Here is a 21,322-nt window from a genome sequence, read left to right as displayed (position 1 = left end):
GGACAGATAGTTTTAAATTTTTGTTTTATTTTTAAGTGTGTTTGTGTGTGTGTTGTGCATGAGTGCAAGAGAACGCAGAGCTCAGGGGTATCAGACCCCTTTGCAGCTGGAGTTACAGACAACTGTGAGCCACCTGAAGTGGATGCTGGGAACTGAACTTGGGGCCTCTTTAAGAGAAGTATGTATTCTTTTTTAAAATTTTTATTTATTTATTATGTATACAGTGCTCTGCCTCATGTATACCTGTGGGCCAGAAAAGGACATTAGATCACACTATAGATGGTTGTGAGTCACCATGTGGTTGCTGGGAATTGAACTCAGGACCTCTTGAACAGCAGTCAGTGCTCTTAACCTCTGAGCCATCTCTCTAGCCCCCAGTATGTACTCCTAACCACTGAACTCCATAAGAAGTTTTGCTTTTCTTTATGTTGTCTCAGCTAATCTATATTTACTATAACGAACACTTGTTTTTTAATGCTATTTTATTATGTATACGTATGTACATATACAATGTACATAAACACACACACACACATACACACTACACGAGGCCACCATGGTTCTAAAAGGTGTTGTGAAGATGGCCTAGGCAGCAAGAGGTCACCACTTCTTTTCCGACTAGGTGTTTATTGTCTTCTTCTCAGACTTGGGCCAGTGGCCCCCAAATCTACCTTGATATTGAAAACACCAAGAGAGCTATGTAAAGCTCAGGGGTTTGGTCGTTCACCCCCCCAACCCTCCAGTCACTGATTTAGTTGATCTAGGATGGGTTCCAATAGGACACCCCTACACCCCTTGAGGCTGAAAACACCAGCACCTATGCCACAGGGTCAGAACTACAAAAGCTCCAGCTTTCCCTACTGGACAAAGGATGGGGAAACCTACCTGGGGTTTCCCTTGGGTGGGGCTGCAAAATGGGGACTCTGTTCTAGGGTTTGTGCAGAAGAGCACGGAGATGGCAGGCTATAAGAACACAGAGATGGGATGGCAGACGTGGGCTCAGATCCTGCTCTGTGCTCTGCTCCGTGACTTCCAGGTTTAAATCTCCCAGCTTTAGCTGCAGCACAGAAATCCACAGGTCTAACACCTCTTCCCCGATGTTATGAATACTAAGGATAATCTATCTAAAACACCTGAGCTGTGAGATGACACCCTGGCACTGAGAACAACTGGCCTTGGTTCTCCTTTCCAAAAGACACTTTTGCTGAGGGTCTGTTCAGTGCATGGCCCTCCACTAAAGGTACAGAGCGAAGCAAGACATTACCCTGGTATCAGAGAGGTCATGGCTTAGTAGCAGACCCGGGTATAATCCACAGTTACAGTAAACACACTAAGAATTGCAATGGAGTTTAGCACAGTGATTGAGAACGTCCATGTAGTTTCTCTGGAGGAGGTGACAGCAAGTCCTGATGGACAAAGAACAATTCTCAAGTGACAACAGGTGGGTTTCATGTAGAAGGAGCCATTGGTGTGGAAATGAGGACCTGAGCTGTTTGGAGAGGTGAACAGGAGAGGATGAGATGTACCAGAAGCCCGTGAGTCTCCGCAGCCCTGACCCCTACACCACTGAGGTGTCAGAGATGCTACCAAAAGTGTCAAATGGGAGATGATGGGATATTTGTGCTGTAGAAAAAGAAACCTGGACTTGGGTGTGGCTAATGGGAAGGAATAAACCGGGACTGGAAGCAAAAAAGCAGTCCAGGCTGTTACCTCCTTAGACGGAAGACAGGGAATCTGCAGGGGTCTGGTGGCTGGGTTTGGAAGAGGGAAAGAAAGCAAGGACAACCCAGGTGAAATTAATTTAACAACAGCTTCCAGACCTTACAGAAACAAACAAACAAAGAAACAGGGGAGGTGAAAGTGGAGGAAAAAAGGCAACCAAACAGATGGTTGAAATTTCCAGGCCACAGCTTTGGGGCAGAAAATTCGAACAGGGCCTGGTGGTCTCGCTGAATGGAGCATCTGGAGGCCAGAGTTTAACGAGATCTAGGCAGCTAGAATTTGGTAATGAGACCTGAAGGAAGAAGGGAGCCACCTAGGAGACAGAAGACAGAAGGCAAGGTGTACTTCAGTTAGACAGATCCTGCCAGGCCAGGCTGAGTGCTGACCTGTGTGCACACGTGAGGAAACTATTCGAAGATAAGGAATGAATCCGCAGAGAGCAAAGAGATCTCAGGAACTCAGGGAGCTGGGGGTAGCTTGCTCCTAGGTGTGGAAAGACCTCCTACTTCCCAGGACACGGGTCCATGCCTCAGGGGAGCACTGCTTTAACGACTCAGTCCCCGAAGGCTGCTGTGGTTCTGTGTGCACAATGCAGAGAAGGAAACCTCAGGGTTGACTATGCCCAAAGGATTACATGTGTGCCACAGCGGTAAGAATAACACAGCACTACTGAAAGGAATATAATGAAGTCCATCACCTCAACAAAAAAATTCACAGCGCATACTAGATATGAAAAAGAAAACAGGATCCACAAACAAACAAACAAACATTTGTGTGTATTATGGGAAGAAATACATATTTGGACTGTTCTCCCAGTTCCTGCCACAGACCTTTTAAAATCCTTGGAACTGCCCCAGGGATAGAAGGGAGCTAGAGTTCAGCCATCACTCTCCATAGGTCTATTTGATCAGTCATGTAACAGAACAGTGCATGGACAGCTTCCGCATGGAGAACAGCTGAGAGGGCGGTGCGCTAGAGAAGAAGGCGTGACGCTATCTTCACACCTTGTCCTGAGCATCTCTTCCGATTGTCTGTTCCCAAATTTTGACCTTTATAATGAATAGTCAGTAAAGCAGCTTTCCTGGGTTCCACCATCCATTCTGGCAAATTACCAGAGGACTATGGGACAGCCTGAATTATAGCTGTTGTCCAGCAGTGCAGGAGGCAACTGGAGACTTGGTAGCCTCTGAAGCAGGAGTGGTGGTGTGGGACTGAGTTCTTAACCTGAGGGGAGCACACTGACTCCAGCTAGCCGCAGAGCTGAATTGTAAGATATCTGGTTGACAGCCAGAGAGCTGTCAAAGTGGTTGTTGGTGTAGAAAAACAGGCAAATAAAAAAAATCTAAACGAGGAACAAGCAAAAACAAAACAAAACCCTAGACATTTGGCATTAGAGTGTTGAGGGTAAATACCAGTAGAAGCGCACGGGTGGGAGACGACAAGTCTAGGAAAGGTGAGGAAAGTGTTTTTGCAAATTTAATCCATGTAAAGAAAGTAAGGGAAACTACAAATATGACTGGAAGAAATACAGCCATACTCAGTACCTAAAATGTATTGCTAGTGTTAGACATTACCTACCAAAAAGATAACTGAGTTTGAGGCCACAGATAGACATATTCCAAAGGAGGGCGAGTCACACAACTTGCACTTTCAATCACAGCTCTAGGGAAGATCTTGCTTGGGCCAGCCTGAGCTACATGGACACCTTATCTCAAAAATATATGTATGTGAAAATAAAACACAAATATGGAAAAATACACAGTATCAGTGAACTGAGAAACAGTATCAAACAGTCTACACAGGTGCAATCTACACAGGTGTGATTAAAGTTTGGGGAAGGGTGTAGAAAAAGGGGAGACAGGAAAAAAAAATCTGAAAAACTAATAGCTTCGATTTCTCCAATCTACAGATCAAACAACCTCTAAAGACCTCAACCAACCAAACAAACAAACAAAAGACTAAGACACCTAATAATCAAATTGTTGGAAACTAGTAAGAAAGAGAAAAATCCTAAAAGCACACAGAAAAGCATGGCAGGGCAGACATTGCAAAGGGAATGAACAAGAGAAACTTCTCATTCAAAACACTACAAATTAGAGTGAGCACCAGGAAAAAAAAAACCCCAAAGGCCTGTCAATTTTGATTCTACTGATGGCCAAAGTATCTTTCAAAGATGAAGGCCAAATAAAGATCACTTCATGCAAACAAAGAGACCAAATCAGCTAGAAGTCTTAACCTAAGTCTTCTGGGGACAGAACGAAGTGGTGGTAATTTGATTATGTAAATATATAATGTGAATGTGTGTGTGTGTGTGTGTGTGTGTGTGTGTGTGTGTGTGTGTGTGTGTATAAATAACACTGGACAGGAAAAATAGATAGATACATGAAATTTTTTCCTTATTAAGCAATAACTAGCAAACTGAATCTTGCAACATCAAGATTATATATCTTGACTAACTGGAAGTTAGCCCAGGAGTGTGCAAAATTGACTTATCTTGCAAAAATCAATTAAGAAAAAAATACCATATAAAGATGAGGAGTAAAGCTTCTATTATCACTTCAGTATATGAAAAAGAAAAGCCCTCCACCAAATTTAACACCTTTTCATGATAAAAGGCCATTTAACAGATTAGGTGGGTTGTTCCTATAAAAACCTCACCTCTCACAAGACACTAAAGCTGAAAAACCAAAGGAATGTCTCCCGGAGAGTAAGACAAATGATGTACCTCCTCGCTTGAGTTCTAACCCAAGATGGTTAAAGAGATGGTGAAAGAAAAGGTACCCAGACCAGAGAGAATGAAAGAAAGCTGCCTCCAACCTGTAAATGGCATGATACTGTTTTAAGAAAATTGATTGTGTCCATTACGATACCCTAGAATTAATAAACAAATACGGGAAGTTTTCAGGATACAAGATCAATATATGAAATTAGTTATATTCTTATACACATTCAACAGACAACCTAAAAATGTACAATTCAATTTCTCAACATCAAAAAAAAAATCCTGAGGAATAATTTTTTAAAAGAATTTCAATGCTATGCCTTGAAAACTACAAATTTGGGCTGAGGAGATGGCTTAGTAATGCAACAGAGTTTGCTGTGCAAGCATGAGGGCCTGAGTTCAAATCCCCAGCACTAACATAACAACCTAGGTGTGGCCGTGCACATTCCTGTAAACCCAGGGCTGTGAAAGGTGGAGAGACAGGAGGCTCACTGGGGCCTGCTAGCTCCCATCCTGACTGCAGGCTCAGTGAGAGACTCGATCTCAGAGGGACAGAGTGGAAAACAATATAGAAGGACATCTATCTGACTATCCAAAATCCTCCGCTGGGTGTGTGCAGCTGCTCACATATGAGTATGTATACCACATATAAACACACACACACACACACACACACACACACACACACACACACAATTTTTTTAAAACCTCTAATCTTCTGGAGATAAATTAAATCCTAGATATATAAAAGTTATCATGTACTTATGGATCATGTGACTAAAGAACATCAGGATGGCAATACTCCCTAAATTGATCTATAGACTCAGCACAGTAACCCTCATCAGAATACCAGCTAGTTCCTTTGCACAGTGTCACAAACGCAACCCTCAAACACACACACACATACACACATACAATAATATTAATAACTAAAGTAAATTTGAGGGGAAAAAATTGGAGGCCAGCTAGCTGTGGTAGCACACACCTTTAATCCTGGCACCTGGGAGCCAGAGGCAGGTGGACCTCTTTGAGTTCCAAGCCAGTATGGTCTTCACAGCTTCAAGGCAGCCAAAGCTATATAGTGAGATTTTTTTCTCAAAACAAAAGACAAAACAAAAACTGATGCCAGAGAAACCAAGGAACCAAATATAGGCTAGATCTAGCAAGATGGCTTAACAGCAAAGGTGCTTGATGTACAAATATAGAGATCGGAGCTTGACTTCTGGGACTTGCATAAAGATGGAAGGAGTGAACCAAACCCACTGTCCTCTGGATTCCATATATGTACATGACATGAACATGTAACCTCTACACACACACACACACACACACACACACACACACACACACACACCATACATTAAAAGTTAAAAAGAATAGGCATACAAATGGAGTACTAATAGCAAGAGGGTAAGTAAGAATTCAATGATATAAATAACACAATAAATGTAAATGGTCTAAACACCCCCAATTAACAGCCAAATTTATTAGGTTGGATAAAGATCTGTCATCTAAAAGAAAAACACTCCAGGTATAAAATTGGTGGGGTTAAAAATAAAGAGCATGGGAAAAGATGCCAAGCAAATACTGATGAATACAAAGATGGAGCGCCTACATTAATAACAGACTAAATAGATTTCAAAGCACATTCTGTTATCAAGGATGTCTTATTGGTGTAAGGTGTACTTCTTCAGTGCATGCAGCAAACACAAATGTGTATAGTCCTAAGAAAGGAACATCAATACACAGGAAGCAAGAAGTGAAATAAAAAGTAAGGGCAATGCGAAGAAGAAAAAAAAAGCACCTGGAAATGCAAAGTTAGAGAAAGTCTTTTGGGTATGGTGTAGTCCTCAGCCTCAAATCAAAGCAGAAGTTATTTTCACTAACAGTCACCAAAAACAGGGGAGAGGGAGAAAAGAAACCAAGACAGAAGTTCTCATATCACAGATAAAGAAGCGATAATCAGAAACGTGGGCAGCAAACAAGGAAAGCACATCATCACTGACAGCAGAGAAAACCATGCCAAGAGGTTGGAATGTGTTTGGTAATGTCCAGGGCTGCCAGGAGGTAAACAGGAAGTTAGGACTTAACCAGCAACAGTAACATGGGTGGAGAGGTAGGAGCAGAAGCCAGGCTGGAGTTGAGTGAGGGCTCAGCGGGTACAGAAATGAACCTGGGAGGCCCTGGCTTTGACTTCAATAAACAAACAAAAGGAGAGAGGGGACCATATAAAACTGAGGCACTGGAGATTATCTTTTAAGTGGGTTACTGAGGAAGGTGCCAGGAGAAAGGAGCATGGATATACACTAGAAGTGTGGACAGGAAACAGAACAGGGTACTTGGGACACCAGGGGACATGGACAGGGTTTATCAGATCTCTGGTGGGGATGCTAACAGGAAGAGGGACACCTATTGCTCCGTGTGTCAGAGACTAGCGGCACAGGCTACCATGGATGCCGGGAAGTTGGAGGCCCAGGGCGGAGTGTAGAGAAGTTGCCTCCTGACGAGCATTCTTCCCTCTGCAAAGTCAGAGTCTGCTGACAGCTTGGGGTGAGTAGGGAAGTGTAGTATATGAAAGCACAGTGTTCCCTGAGAGCTTTGAAACAGCAGTGGGGGACAGGAGTGCTGCAGCGCACTACTGGCTGGCGACTCAGAGAAAGCTGTGGGCTCCTGGAAACCGGGATTACAAAAGTCAGGGGATTACTCTCCAAGGGTGGTGAGTTGCTGTACCACGAAGCTGGAATATCCACATAGAAGAGAAACAAGGGTTGGTTGACTCAAAGTGAAGGCAAATATGCTCATGGCCTTAGAAACTTCTAGAACAGTGGTAAGGCCTAAAATGAAACACAGGTCAACAGTCAAACTGGTATTGCTTTTCTATAGCCCTAACTGGCTCGAGGGATGCCTGACCTGTGCCCTACAGGCTGCTAGAGACCCAGCATAGCTAGTGCTGTCACGATGTCATGCAAGATACACACAAATATGATCCTGCAATGTGTGGTCCATGGGTTGGTTACGTTAAGATTAAAACTAGGGAGTTTGGAGAGCTGGGGAGATTTCTTTTTTTTTTATTTAATTTATTTATATGAATGTTCTATTTGCATGCATAACAGAAGAAGGCATCAAATCCCATTTCAGATGATCATGAGCCACCATGTGGTTACTGGGAATTGAACTCAGGACCTCTGGAAGAACAGACAGTGCTCTAAACCTCTGAGCCATCTCTCCAGCCTGAGCTGGGGAGATTTCTCAGTGGTTAGAAATGACTGGTCTTCCCGAGCTGAGGACCTGGGTTCAGTTCCCAGAGCACAGACATGGCAGCTCAGAGCCATTTGTAACTCTAGTTCTGGAGAATCTGATGTCCTCTTCAGGCCTCCATAGGCACCACACATGCAAGTGATACATAGATATGCATGCACGCCAACACCCACACATAAGAACAACAACAAGAAAACAGCAGTTTGGAGGTCAAAGGTCTCTAAGAACCAGCACAGCTTCAGTGAGGAGGAAAGCATGCATGGGCTACAAAGAAATTAAGGTTCCAGAGATACAGAAGAAGAGGGTATGGAACTGGGAAGGGGACAAAGCAAGGTCTGAGAGAAGTTGAAAGTGAGGGTGAATATGGTCAAAATACATTGTATATACACATATGAAACTCTCAAATAATAGATAAAAATTAAAGATGTATTTATTTTATGTATATGAGTGTTTTGCCTGTATGTTATGTATATGTACTCCATTGTATAACTCTGGAACTGGAGTTGTAGATGGCTATGAGTCACCATGTGCCAAGAACAAAACTTGGGTCCTCTGCAAGAGCAGTAAATGCTCTTAACCACTGAGTCAGCTTTCCAGCTTTCCAAAAATAATTTTTAAAAGAGTTCAGAGGTGGTATATCTTTCCATGCCTTTACTTTTAACTCCAGTGACTATATATCTGAAATGATTTTCTTTTAGGCAGCATAGAATTGCTATTTTTAGCCAATCGCATAAATCTGGCCTTTAAGTGGGGATGTTTAGACCATCTGCATTTATTGTCGTTATTAATATCACTGAGTTCCATCTACCCTATTATTATTAATACTCCATTTGTCCATCCTGTTCTTTAAAAGTTACTGTTGTTGTTGTTATTATTATTATTATTATTGTGTGTAGATCTTAAGCATTTTTCATCAAATGATAATGAGATGCCAGTATGAGTGGATGAAATGGACATGATATTCAAGGAGTTGAAGGTTAAAAACACCCCAAAGGTCATGATATGAATGCACTGTGCTTATGGCCTTAGAAACTTCTAGTACAGTGGTAAGGCCTAAAATGAAACACCAATCAAGAGACAAACTTCTATTGCTTTCCTATATCCCTAACTGGCTCTAGGATGCCTGGCCTGTGCCCTACAGGCTACCTGAGGCCTGGCATAGCCAACGCTGCCACAATGTCATACAAGATACATAAAGACATGTTCTTTGAACATGTGGTCCATGGGCTAAAACCCCCTGGGTTTAAAGTGTGGCTCACGACAATTCTTCCTTGTCTAGTGTTGCCCAGAGAAGCCTAAAGGTTGGACACCCTTGCTGACTGTTCTTATCCTATAAACGTGTGCTCTTATAATGCAGTCCCTGACCCCGAGGCTGTCTAGTTCCTTACCTCCCTGTCTGTCTATGGACATACATGTTCACGCAGGACTGGTCATCATGGGTGAAATGTGGGCACTACCTTGAATTATGAAGTTTAGCCAGAACTTAAGGGATATTGAAAGAGCCAGAGTGGTACTAGCAGACCTGAATAAAATAAAGATGTAGAAAATTCCAGAACCCAGCTAGCTTAGAAAAATATTATGCCCAGGAATCCTTGATAGTCCAAGCCATGAGCTGTAGATGCCCACCCCTCGTTCCTGCTTCCTAGCTAAGGCAGGATTGCAGCCACAGGCCAATGTCACCCCCAGAGTAAGTCTTGTTTCCTCATCTTCAGTGCACAGAAAGAGCCCTGAGCAGATAGCCTGAGTTCCAGTTTTGACTCTCCCATGAACTTGCAGTGTGACCTGGCACCAAAGCCCCATTTTTTTTCCTGTTAAATAAGGGGTTGGATGTAGGACCTCAAAGACACCAGCAGAGCTGATGATCTATGGTGTGACGGGTGCAGGAAGAAGACTTGTCAGCTTGCATCATTCAAAACACAGGCGCTGCAGAAAACAAACGCGCTGAGTCCTGCAGGCCACATTGGTCACCACAGCAGAGCCATCCCTACGGGGTGCACTATCGCACCTTGTTCTCCTTTCCTCCCCAAGAGCCTACAAAGCCAGGCTCAGGGGATACTGTTCTCTTCATGAGATTTTCTCTAGGTTACACAGTTAACTGGCTCTGAGGCTATGTGGAGGGGAGGCCTCTGTCTGGCACAGGACCCTACCTGAGACCCCTGGTTCTGTACAGAGTTTCTCTTTAGGGTATGATCACCACACAGCCCATCAGTGTCCTATGACCAACATCAACAGGGCAGGGAAGGGAGAGTCTCAGATGCCCCCTATTTCTCTAGCCTTTTCCCCTGGAGAGCAGGCAGATCCCTTAGGTGCTTAGCATACCTGGGCGGCCCTCCTCAGCCGGGGCAGGGATCCTCCTTTGCAGACAGCTATTTCTTTTTGTTTGTTTGTTTGTTTGTTTTTTGTTTTTGTTTTTGTTTTTTGAGACAGAGTTTCTCTGTGTCGCCTTGGCTGCCCTGGACTCACTTTGTAGACCAAGCTGGCCTCGAACTCACAGCGATCCGTCTGCCTCCACCTCCCGAGTGCTGGGATTAAAGGCGTGCGCCACCACGCCCGATTCAGACAGCTATTTCTGACCAATCCTCTGGCTATGAACTGAATCCTAGAGATCTCAACACCAGTAAGCTACGAACGACGTGCCAATCAGGAGTCCCGGACAAGACCTTCTCCTGTTTGCAAAGGATAGGCGTAGAGAGGCCAGCCTGGGGCAGGGGACTGCATACATGGACAAGAAAGACTGGAAGCTTTAGCATCTTGATCTAGTCAGTAGTAGCCCTAGGCCACAGATTGGCTACTTGCTGACAATAACTCATCCCTGGGTAGGCCTAACTGAGAGCCCCAGGGAAGGCTGGCTGGCACACAGACCTAGGCCACTTCATCAGTGCTGCCTGGGTGGACAGGGGACAAAAGGACCACAGAAGATCCGGCAGGAACAACTCAAGCTTGCAACAGCCAATGTAATATAGACTCTATCCAGTGGCCACACCCTTCTCTAAACCCCACCTCTCACACACACCACAGCATGACTACAGAGCCACCCACACCTTCCCACCTCCCCGCACAGTCTTTCCTGTGGATGGCCTTCTCCAGAGCCAGCTCTCCCTCCTCCCCAGTCAGCTCACCCGGCGATTTCCCTTCCTTCCTTCCAGTACTTCCTCCGAGATGATCTCCTGAGGAGGAAAAGAACAGGTGACTCTCCACACCCTTGCTGACTCATCACATTATTCCCACTTGTTGCCTGGCCACACTGTGGTCACTCAAGATCTCCTTTAATGTCCTGGTCTCAGTAGCCCCGGGAAGTGTTTTAAGTGACAGATCGGGGTGAGGGTATTTCGACTGGGCTCTAGCATAGAAGGCAGGCAGACCAGAATAAGAGGAGCAGTGACTGGCTGTGGCAAGGGAGCTGGCTGGGGTGATGGAGAACACGCAGAAACTGGGTAGAGGAGCCCACAGGAAGAGGCAGAAGGTTCTCGGTCCTCACTTGAGATGCTGGGCACATCCTGGGGTGTGGACCTCCTTGATCACATATTTAGAGCCAAGGGGGCTTTGTGATGAGAGTCTGGGGGTCCCCATGTGTTAAGGGAGAGGCATCCAGAGAGAAGGGGAGAACTCGGAACAGTAAAGGCCTGTGAGTGCTGGGGGGAACTGATGCAAGGGCAGGTCCATGGGCCAAGGCAGGGTGTTCAGGCGCTTACCTATTTCTTCCATGGCCCCGTTTCAGGGGCCCAGGTCTCCTGCTCTGCTTTGAATGCCGAGATCCCATGGGCCGGGGAGTGCCTCCTGGGAACAAAATTCTTGTCTGGGTGAAGGAGTGCAAACCCAGAGAGAAAGGAAAGATGCCCTGGTCCCATGATGGCCAGAGAAGGGAGTGAGTTTGGGGAGTGGTCCTGGCATCGGACTATACACAAAGCCCGGGAGTCTGTTGACAAGTGTCTTCCTTCATCACCATAGCAACATGTAGACTAACAACAACCAACACTGGTTAACTGGAGCACAGAAACCCTTCTGGCCTGGTATCCTCTCTAAGCTCTTCAAGATCACACTAAATTTTCAAGGTCTCAGTGGCTATGTCACACAGGGATAGCCAACTGCTGATTTCCATGGTAACCAAAACCATGCATCCTCGTGTCTGTGGGTTACTATGGCAAACCAGGCGGTGCTGAGTGCACTGAAGCAAAAAGACCTCATTTGGACGGTCTGCAGGCAGGCAGACGGCACAGGCACTGCTGCCCTCTCTGTGGCCAGCTCTGTGCCAGAGGGCAGACTCTGCAGTGGGGGTACACACACTGTGCCTTTCAGAAGCCATGAGAACCAGATTCACTTGTCTGAGCCCTCAGCCTCTTGTCTCCTCACTCCACCGGATGTACAGCTGGCAGCCCACATGCCCTCACGTAGCCCCCTACACGTAGACCACAAGAGCCTGCGGGCTGTATACTTCCTCCCTATCTCTAAACCCTTTCTTCTACCTGTTCTCCAGACCCAGCACCCTGCAAGCTGCCCAGTGCCTCCCACTGTGGGGTGCCCCTGTTGATTTCCTATGTGCCTAACCGTTCAGTCTATACCATATACGTCCAGGAACGACTCCAGGTGGGCTACCATGGCACCATCGTAGCATCCTGCTTTGTCCTCTCCACTTTCACCTACCACGGAACATTCTGATGGTTTCCACTGAGCATCTCTGAACTCCACCCACCTCTCCTTGAAACCACATCTGGATTAGCATCTCCTCTCTGGCTGCTCCGCATCAGGATAATGTTTGCCACCAACTTGCTCCTTTCAACTCCATCCTCGGTGGCACCGGACAAAGCTGTCTGATGCCAATCTGCTCATGTCCCCTCCTTGTCCAGCTGATTCTGTCAGACACACCCACTGCCTCAGGACAGACTCTGCACTGCTCATCTCTGCACAGCCTAAGCCCAGGGACGCTGCCTCCCGTCTTTCCCTTCCCTGACCCAACTCCCAACCCACTTCCTTTCTCCTTTTCTTTCTCACCAATCCTGTAAATACCACATCCTGAATTTCTGCAAGGGTTAGGAAAAAAATAACTAACAATTTCTAGTAAAAATGTCTAAAACATCTTTGGGATCTAACTTCAAATTTTGGGGTGGGAAAGTGATTCTCTAGTCTCAAAGCAGACCAATGACGTCTCAGAGAAACTAAACGGCCAGGGGAGGGTTGCAAACAGAGAGCTCATTCTGTTAGCTCTCATCCACTCCAGAACACAAACGCATCACAGACTGTCATCTGACATAATTTCTCATCCATCCCAGATGTAACAGACAGGAAGTGAGGTTCAATGAGAGGCAGGAAAAGTCAAAGCCAGCCTCTGGGAAGTGTGACTGATACAAGTCGCCCCACCAAGGCGCCTTCTTAGCGCCTGTTTTTTCCTACCCACCTCCCTCTACCACTGAGCATTTTGGTGTGTGTGCTTGTGCCAAGAAGAGGAGATTTCATTCCTCATAACCTTCCCCCATCCCACATGTTTCCTGTCCTGTCTCAGCACAATAGAAACTTCCAGCCAGAACCAAGAAGCTCTCCGAGCTGGTGACTGGCTCCTCCCCAAGTCTTCCCTGGCCCCCTTCCTGCCCAGTCCCCAGGGTTAAGCCAGGAGGAGCAGGACCACACAGAAAGGGCGAACTTATCAACTGAAGCCACATCTTCAGGGGAGCGCATCCTTCTCACCTTGAGGCTGCTCCTTAGGTTCGGCTGCTACTGAGGCTTCTGCCCATGACACCCTAGGAAGGGGGTGGAAGGGGTTAGGGAAGGACAGTGAACAGGAAGCCTGGGGCTGGACATGCGGCATATCTCCAAGATCACACCTCCTAGGCACAGGAGGTTCGCCTGACCCTGAGGAGATGGGACAGGGGTTCTAGAACATCATACTTGCAAACTCCAGTATCTAGGCCTGTACTCAGCAAAGCCCTCTTCAAGCCCAGGAAGACCTCCCTTTTATGTCTTCCAGGGTCCCACAGAACTTGAGTCTGCGTTGTCACAGTATTCTGCAATCCCTGCTTCAGGAGGGAGTACGACTCTCTAGGGTGGGCACTAAATATCCCACAGACAAGCCAAGGTCCAGAAACGTGTTTGGTACCTGATGCTCTGTTTGTATGTGGGAGGGACAAGATGGCCTCCTACTGCCAAACAGGGTGATGAGCCAGCTGTGCAGTACAGCAGCCGCTCAAAAGGGAGACCAGGCAGAGAAGGCAAAGCAGAGCTTCCTCTGCATGTCACCCGGGACTTGCTACCTCCCCTCATCATGACAGGTACTCTGACACTGAATGACCAGATGACCCAGGCCTAGGCCTCTCCTTAGTGAGGCCTCAGGGCTTAGCATCTTGGCAACACACTGACGTTGATACTTTCGGAAATGCTGTTCAGTTCTTAGATGAGCTAAGTGCGGCCTGGGGATGGCAGAGAGAGAGGGTGGTCTCTAGTGACAGGGGTTCCTCCCCGACACAGACTCTTTAGTGCAACGAGAGCCCTCCAAGAAACAAGACCTACCCTCTGCAGAAGGCTGGTTAGCGTGCATCCATGTACGCTTCGTGGTTCACCTCCCTGTCACAATGAGATCGTCATTGTCTTCTTTCGGCCACATGCTGCCCTCTCCCTGGGAGGAATTCAGGCAAGTGTAATTTTCTCCACCTCCGCACACACACAGCCAAAGGATGCTTTTGTTGCCCTTTAGATGCCCGTGCCAGGGATGCTGTAGGTTTGCCTACACTGCCCTGGCTGGACATGCTTACAGGAGGGGCAAAAGACCAGCATGGTCTGTCCTCCAGTTACCATGGCAACCTGCAGGCCTTCTTTGAGGTGTCTCAAGGCTGAAGCAGGGTCCAGATAGATGGATGGAGGATGGGCACCCAAGGACAGTTACAGAGGTAGGGCAGGAGGGTTTCCCCCCGGATCCCTGCTACCCAGGGCCCTCACTCAGAAGAGAAGTTGAGCCTCTCTACCCAAAGTGATAGACACGAGTGCTGAAGTGAGTATGTCAAGGCCGGGGCTGGCTAAGCTAAAAGACACATGCAGGATTTAAGGACGTGCAAAACAAGCAAACAACTTCAATGCACAAGAAGTGTACCACTTAAATTAAAGAGAAAAATGCAAACATGTCCATGACTAAAGATTAAACTTTTAAACCACTGTCTAAAAATAGTGGCGTTAGATAAGCAAGACCAAATCCAGGGCTTTTCTTGCCTGGAGATGTTTGTGCATTTGTTTTGCTTTGATATTTTAGAATAACTAATTAATATGTGGGCATGCGTGTGCCACCTCAGCATGCATGTGGGCATACGTGTGCCACCTCAGCATGCATGCATGTGGGCATACGTGTGCCACCTCAGCATGCATGTGGAAACCAGAAGAGAACTTGGGGGGGTCAGGTCTCTCCTCCCACTACATGGGTCCTGAACATTCAACTCAGGATATCAGGCTTCGCAACAATTTTACCTGCCGAGCTCCCTCACTGGCTCTTGATTTTTTTAAAATCAGAGGTTATATTAAATATTTATTTTGATTTATGAATGGGTTTTTTTTTTAAGACAGGATCTCACTGTATAGTCTGGCCTAACCTGAAACTCACTGTACGTAGCAGGTTGGCCTTGAACTTGTGGCAATCCTCCTGCATCAATCCCCGAGTGCTACCATTACAGACATTTGAGTGTCATGCCTGGCTTGATTAATGGACTTTCTAGAGATCCTTTTAATTATGCACTAGAGATAAATGCCTCTCTTACTTCATCTTTGTCTGGGCCCTCAAGGAGTGGGACAGCCTAAGTCTCCTTAGAGGACTCTGACTCTGTGGAAAACATATCATGTGACAAAGCCTCAGTTGATGAGCTACCATCTGCCAAACGCACAGATTCCTCTCAGTTCTGAGTGTATGGCAGGCACACTCACATGACTCTGTGATGTGAAGAGGGGTTCTGGGAAGACAGGTGCCTGGCATGCACATGCTGCACCCACACACACACACACACTCAGGGGGGGTGTGTGTGACAGTGACTCATAAGGTAGCTCCCACTTCCTGCCCTCCCTCAGGTTGGCTGCTGAGAGGAGGGGAGGGGAAACAAGGGAGAGGGAGTAAAGGGGCGGGCAGGGAAGAGGCTGCAGTCTTGCATGACTTCCTGGGAACGGCAGGTTAGCTGTAATTGCTTGGAGCTGAGAGGCTGTTGATAAATGTTCTTAATGATCAGCCTTCAGATCTGACACCAGCTCAGGCTGGGATGACTGTTTTGAATGGAAATCGAACCCAAACCAGTAATTACCCAGGTGAGCGATGCCAGTCTTCTCCTGGAGCCCCGCTCGAGACAGAGAAATGGCACTTGCATGTTAACTAAGGGCTCTTTCCCAGGGCCACACTCAAGAGATCAAGCTGGACTCTGCCAATGTGATGGGAAGCAGTGGGCAGGAACTTTCTAGGAACTGCTGCTCCCGAGGGACTCATTTGTTGCCCCTAAGCAGACTCCTACCTCAGACCTCACTCCCAGTGACCTTTCCCCTACTGCTTGGTCTAGGATTTCCGCTGACACTATCCCTCCATGTCAAAAGCAGCTGCCTCCCCGACGCTACACACAGCACAAGTGCATGTCTAGGTGACGCCTAGGACCACTGGATACTTACTTAGATGAGGAGCCTCTTGTACTGGCTTGAGCTGTGGCCAGATGAGTGGAAAACCCTGACAGATCCTAGTAGCCATTCCAGTGATGCCTCTGCTCCCTGTTTGCCCCTGGTTCCAGGCAGGGCCCAGAAAACTGCACCTGGAAACACGCAGCCCCCTATAGCCCACCCCGTGGTGCCTCAGAGCTTCCTGGTTCATATCTGGACCCCTAGAATGCTGATGCTACCCACCCAGACCCAAGCCAGCGGGGGATGGGGGCATTACTCCCGTGTCTTGTGTTCTTTGCCCTCATTCGCACAGGGCTGCTGGATACTAAGAAAGCAACGCTAGACAGCTAAGATGGAGTGAATGGTAGTTTGTACATTGGACACGTCAAACCCCTCCAGTGTGCTTGGCCTCGCCGGTTGAGAGGACCGGAGGAGGCTTATGCCTTTGGGAGTTTCCTAAGGGTAGATGGATAATAAGGCAGCAAATTACAGCTACAGGCGAGCCTGTTGGTCTCTACCCAAGGAAGCACTCTGAGCCACAAGTCTAGAGGTGTTTTCTAGAAGCCTCAGGAGAGACTGAGCTGGTCAGGCCAGCAAGACTCAGAGAGAGTAAGCACAGGCTTTCAGCCTGTAACAGGACCTGTGAATGGTAGAAGCCATCAGAAACAGAGGAAGGAGCTGGCACCGTGAGTGCCACCTAGTGGTGGCACAGCAGGAAGGCAGCTGCAGACCAAGCGGTGTTTCTCACCATACCTGTGCCCACCCCTGAACTCAAATGTGAACAAGAAGCCTAGGAAATGGGTTTTGTTTTCCTCATAAAGGCTTGGGTAAAACATGTGCCCTAGGTATGGAAACAGCAGAGCAGTAGGTAGGAAGTAGCTGGGCCCCAGGTTCCCTTTCAGACATGCTGCAGCCTTCTAAACAGTTCTCCGCGGTGTAATGTCTCCTACTCCTTTAAGGGTCACCTGCACCTGGTCTGGCCCACAGGAAGTAACCAGGGCCCATACTCAGCTGGCCTGCCCAGCCTTAAGCTTACTGACATCAACTTAGGGGCTCAGAGAAGCTACCCTTGGCATCATCAAATTGTCTGACCAGGTGATCTAGGAACGAGCTCCATTACAGCCTGGGACTGGACAGGGTCCTGCCTCAGCCTTCAGCTATCCCGCTGGGTTCCAGAGTGCCCACTGCCTGTTCGCTTTCACTTCTTGCCCGCAAGAAGTCATCACCAGAGCTGATTGGTCCCTGAGGTCATGTTCCCAGGAGTGATGAACACTCAGCAGAAGGGGCATCTGGTGGGTGGGGGAGGGGAGCATAAGGAGGAAGGAGGCATCTGTGGGAGGACAGCCACCACAGGGTAAAGCAAGGCAGCCTTGGGGAATAGCTCACAGGTTGCAAGCTTTTTCTTAAAGGGCCAAGGAATCAATAGTTCAGGCTTGTCAGCCAGATTAGCTCCACGACTGCAGAGTGAAAGTGCCTTGACAGTATTTAGACAAGTAGGTTTAGCAGTGCCCCAGGGTCTGCAGAGTCAGGCCAGTGTCCACTGGCCACAATGTCCCGATTCAGTACATCCGGAGGACACAGCCTCTTCCTACACTGCCAACAAATACAGGGTGCCCACAGATCCCCAGCACACTTCATTGAGATCTCTTAGGGCACACAGTACAAGGTATAAGATCAGGGTTAGAGTAGGGACAGTCCCCCGTGTCAGGAGCTGCACTCCTACCTTTTGCCCACAGCACTCAGGTGGGGGACACTCACCTGCAGCGACGGCTCTGCTGCTGCTGTTATTCCTCTTTCTTCCTCTAGGGGGGTCTCTCTTGGTCTAGCTGCTGCCCCCCAGAGCAAGGGGTGGGGATAGGGGTGAATGGGACTGAACTGCCCCAGGGACAAATCAACAGATAGATGACACCAGGGGAAGGTGAGGTGGCCCAAGGAGGGAGGAGGAGGTGTAACCCAGCACCAAGAGCCAGGGGCCAAAAAGAGGCCAGGCTGGCCCTACTAGCCCTGTGAGGCTGGGCCTCGCTGGACCCCCACCCCAGCCAGAGACACACACAGCTAGCAGAGCCCTGTCCAGCCTCCCTTCCCCAGCCCCTGTCCCCTCATAGGTGACACTGGGCAATAAGATCACAAGTCCCTGCATGGGGCTGGTGTACTTCTTCTCAAGTTACACTAAAAGTGAGACTGAGGAAGATGGTATCGAGGCTTTGCAGACACAGCACGGGGCTCATCCAACATTGATGCGGGCCCTGGATTGCCCCAGAGCCCCTCTGAGCAGATGTGGGATCCCAGGTCCCAGCTTTTGCTGGTGGATTGCCAGACAGGGAAGGCTCCTCTGCTCTGCAGATCATTGCCCAAGGTCACATTGGGCTACCCCCGCCTCCCCTGCCCCACTCTCTCTGATTAAATCAGACCCCTCGGGTGGCAGTGCAGACCCTTGCTTACTAGGCCACTGTGTTATAGACATTACCGGTTGGCAGAAACTCCCAGATAAAACCAGTTATTCTGGAGGCCCTCCTCAGTCCTGGGCTCAGGGAAAGGGAACTGCAACCCCACCGCCCTGCTCCTCAGTCCTGTATCTTGTTCCTGCCCAATGCAGAAGCACAAGAAAGGGCTGGCCAGTTTTCCTCCCTGCCCCCCCTTCTGTTTTCCTGCACATGTATTTCCACTCAGATACGCAACACTTGCACACATGGCCACCCTGTTGGCATGTGCACACACCCCTGTCTCCAAGGATGCACAACTTAGCCATCTGCATTGTGTGCACACACCTCAGACGTGCTAATTGGTGTTCACTCAGTGCATGCACAGATGCACACACTCACAAGCCTTTCTCCCAGTGCAGCCCAACCCTCACAGCTCAGTTCTGTGATGACCGGTGATGTATAGGAAGATTCTATTCAGGATGCCAGCCTGTGGCAGCTTGTGCCAGCCTGTGGAGAAAGGGACATGAGCCCACCACTGGCAATCCCTGGCCTTCCTGGCATGGTGTTGCGCTGACCTGCAGTGTAGGAGGATAGAGGCAGAGCCATGGTGGCATCCAGTCTTTGCAGTAGAATGGAAACCTGTGAAGAGTTAATCCTGTGCCACCATGACCCTGGTCCCCCTAACTACAAAGATGTCCCTAGGCACTATGACTTCATCACTTGACCTGAGCTCTGTGCTCATCACTCTTATGTTGGTTCTGGTCTGCTGGCACAGTTCTCTAGCAGGATTCACCTTCTGATAACTGCCTTTTGTGGCAATAGCCCTGATAAGCTGGTCATCAAAGCCTCGTGACTACCACCCCAAACACACACATACAAACACTGGAATTTTCTTTGTTCACCATTTCAGAATATCTGTCTAACACACTGCAGAGGGAGGCTGACTTGGAACACGTATATTCCAGAACCCCAACATGGGTGCCGTGGCTTCAAGAGAATCCTTAACAATGCTCAGGAGAGAGAGAAAACAGATCTGTCCTCCGACTCAGTGCCTTTTAAGACAGATTCCCCATGGATTCCCTGTGCAATGACTCTCATTTGATCCAGCTGACCCAGCCCTATCTTGCTAAATATCCAGTAGAAGAGAAGCCTCTGGAATACAGCAGAGTCTCCTGTCACCCTGCCTCGGGAGCGCTGCCCTGCCCAGTAACTCCTGAGACAGCATCGTCACAGGGCGTGGCGGGGAGTCTCACTCCTGCCTTCCCTGATTTCATCCCTTCACCCCAGCCTTTCCAATCACCAACCACACTGAGGCAGGACAGCAGGGTGGAGGGAGAAGTTCTGGAAGGGGGAAATCTCAGTTTACTTTGCGCCAAACTGCTCTCTAATTTGGCAGTTGGTCTTGACCCCTACAATAGTGCAGGAGGGTTCCAATGTCCCCACAAAGTCACCCTGTCAACACCACCCCAGCATCCTGATGTCACCAGTCATGAAAGCCAATCTCTTTCCTACTCTTATGTTAGCATGCTGCCTGAGCCATCTGAGTGTTTTGCTCGCTCCTCTGGGCCTTCCATATAAGACCGGTACCCATCCCCTAACTCCCAAGAGAATCCAAATCACTGAACTTGGACTTTCGGAAAAACAACAAATTGTTAATAATACAGAGCCTGAAGAAGATCATCTATCCACGTGATACACTCTTTATTGTTTAAAAGTTTATTTTAGGGGTGTGTGTGTGTGTGTGTGTGTGTGTGTGTGTGTGTGTGCTGCACATGAATGTAAGAGCCAGTGGAGGTCAGAAAAGGAAGTTGGATCCTCCGGGACTGGAGATACAGGTGGTCGTGAGTTGCCTGATGTCGGTGCTGGGAACTGAACTCAGGTCCTCTGCACGAGCAGCAAGTGCTCTTTACCACTGAGCCATCTCTCTAGCCCCTTGATTCTTCTTACAAGTACATGTGATTTTTAAATCAACAAGGCGATAAGGATTTTCTTTCTTGCACTGGGGTTGTATTTACCTCATAAGAGGCAGCTATGACATGAACCAGACATAATGGTTAGATAGAAGCCTAGTGCCCTTTTGCGCCATCTCAGGGATCTAGTCTCTTGGGAGCCCCATCTACCCGTATACATGTGATCTGCTCTGTTGCTGTTCTCTGATCCTTTATTCGAGATTACTACAAAGCTACAATAACCCAAGCATTGAGGTGTCTGCATAACGACATGTGCATACAAGTGGAACTGAACTGAGCATTCAGAAATCAACTTTTCACCAAAGGTTCAAGGAACAACCAGACCAAACAGGTAAATTGAACGTTACCAAAACTGAACACTTTGTGTGACTTCAATGAACCTATCAAGGAGGTGGGAAGATGAGCTCCAGAGTGGGAAAATATTCGCAAATTATCCACAGGGAAGAGTTCAGTGTCCAGAATACATAGATAACTCTACAGCTGAGCAGTATAAAGAAGAATTGGCATAAAAACGGGCAAAAGGCTTTTAATCCCAGCACTTAGAAGGCAGAGGCAGGTAGATCTCTGTGAGTTCAAGGCCAGCCTGGTTTACAAAGGGAGTCTAGGACAGCCAGGGCTACACAGAG

At 47.8% G+C, this 21,322-nt stretch overlaps 1 protein-coding gene across 3 annotated transcripts in view; it reads right to left on the bottom strand.

Moving 5' to 3' along the window:
• TUB (TUB bipartite transcription factor) overlaps positions 1-21,322 on the bottom strand; it is an 83,323-nt gene that overhangs the window by 52,180 nt on the left and 9,821 nt on the right. Inside the window, exons 1-3 of one of the 3 annotated variants that reach the window (XM_084773648.1) lie at positions 12,393-12,510; positions 11,395-11,479; positions 10,822-10,869 (exon numbers count right to left, since the gene is read on the bottom strand). The exons of 1 other annotated variant lie outside the window; for it this stretch is intronic. In XM_084773648.1, the coding sequence (XP_084629774.1) occupies positions 10,822-10,869; positions 11,395-11,479; positions 12,393-12,444 (185 nt within the window). In that variant the 5' untranslated portion in view covers positions 12,445-12,510. Of the gene's footprint in view, positions 1-10,821; positions 10,870-11,394; positions 11,480-12,392; positions 12,511-21,322 lie in introns of those variants that run through there. One more of the 3 variants, XM_084773649.1, reaches the window with a different exon arrangement.

Source organism: Acomys minous (genome assembly GCF_964271855.1).
Source record: "Acomys minous genome assembly, chromosome: 2".
NCBI lineage: Eukaryota > Metazoa > Chordata > Mammalia > Rodentia > Muridae > Acomys > Acomys minous.
Note: the sequence above shows the minus strand (reverse complement) of the source record. Positions and strands in the feature narration are given on the sequence as shown.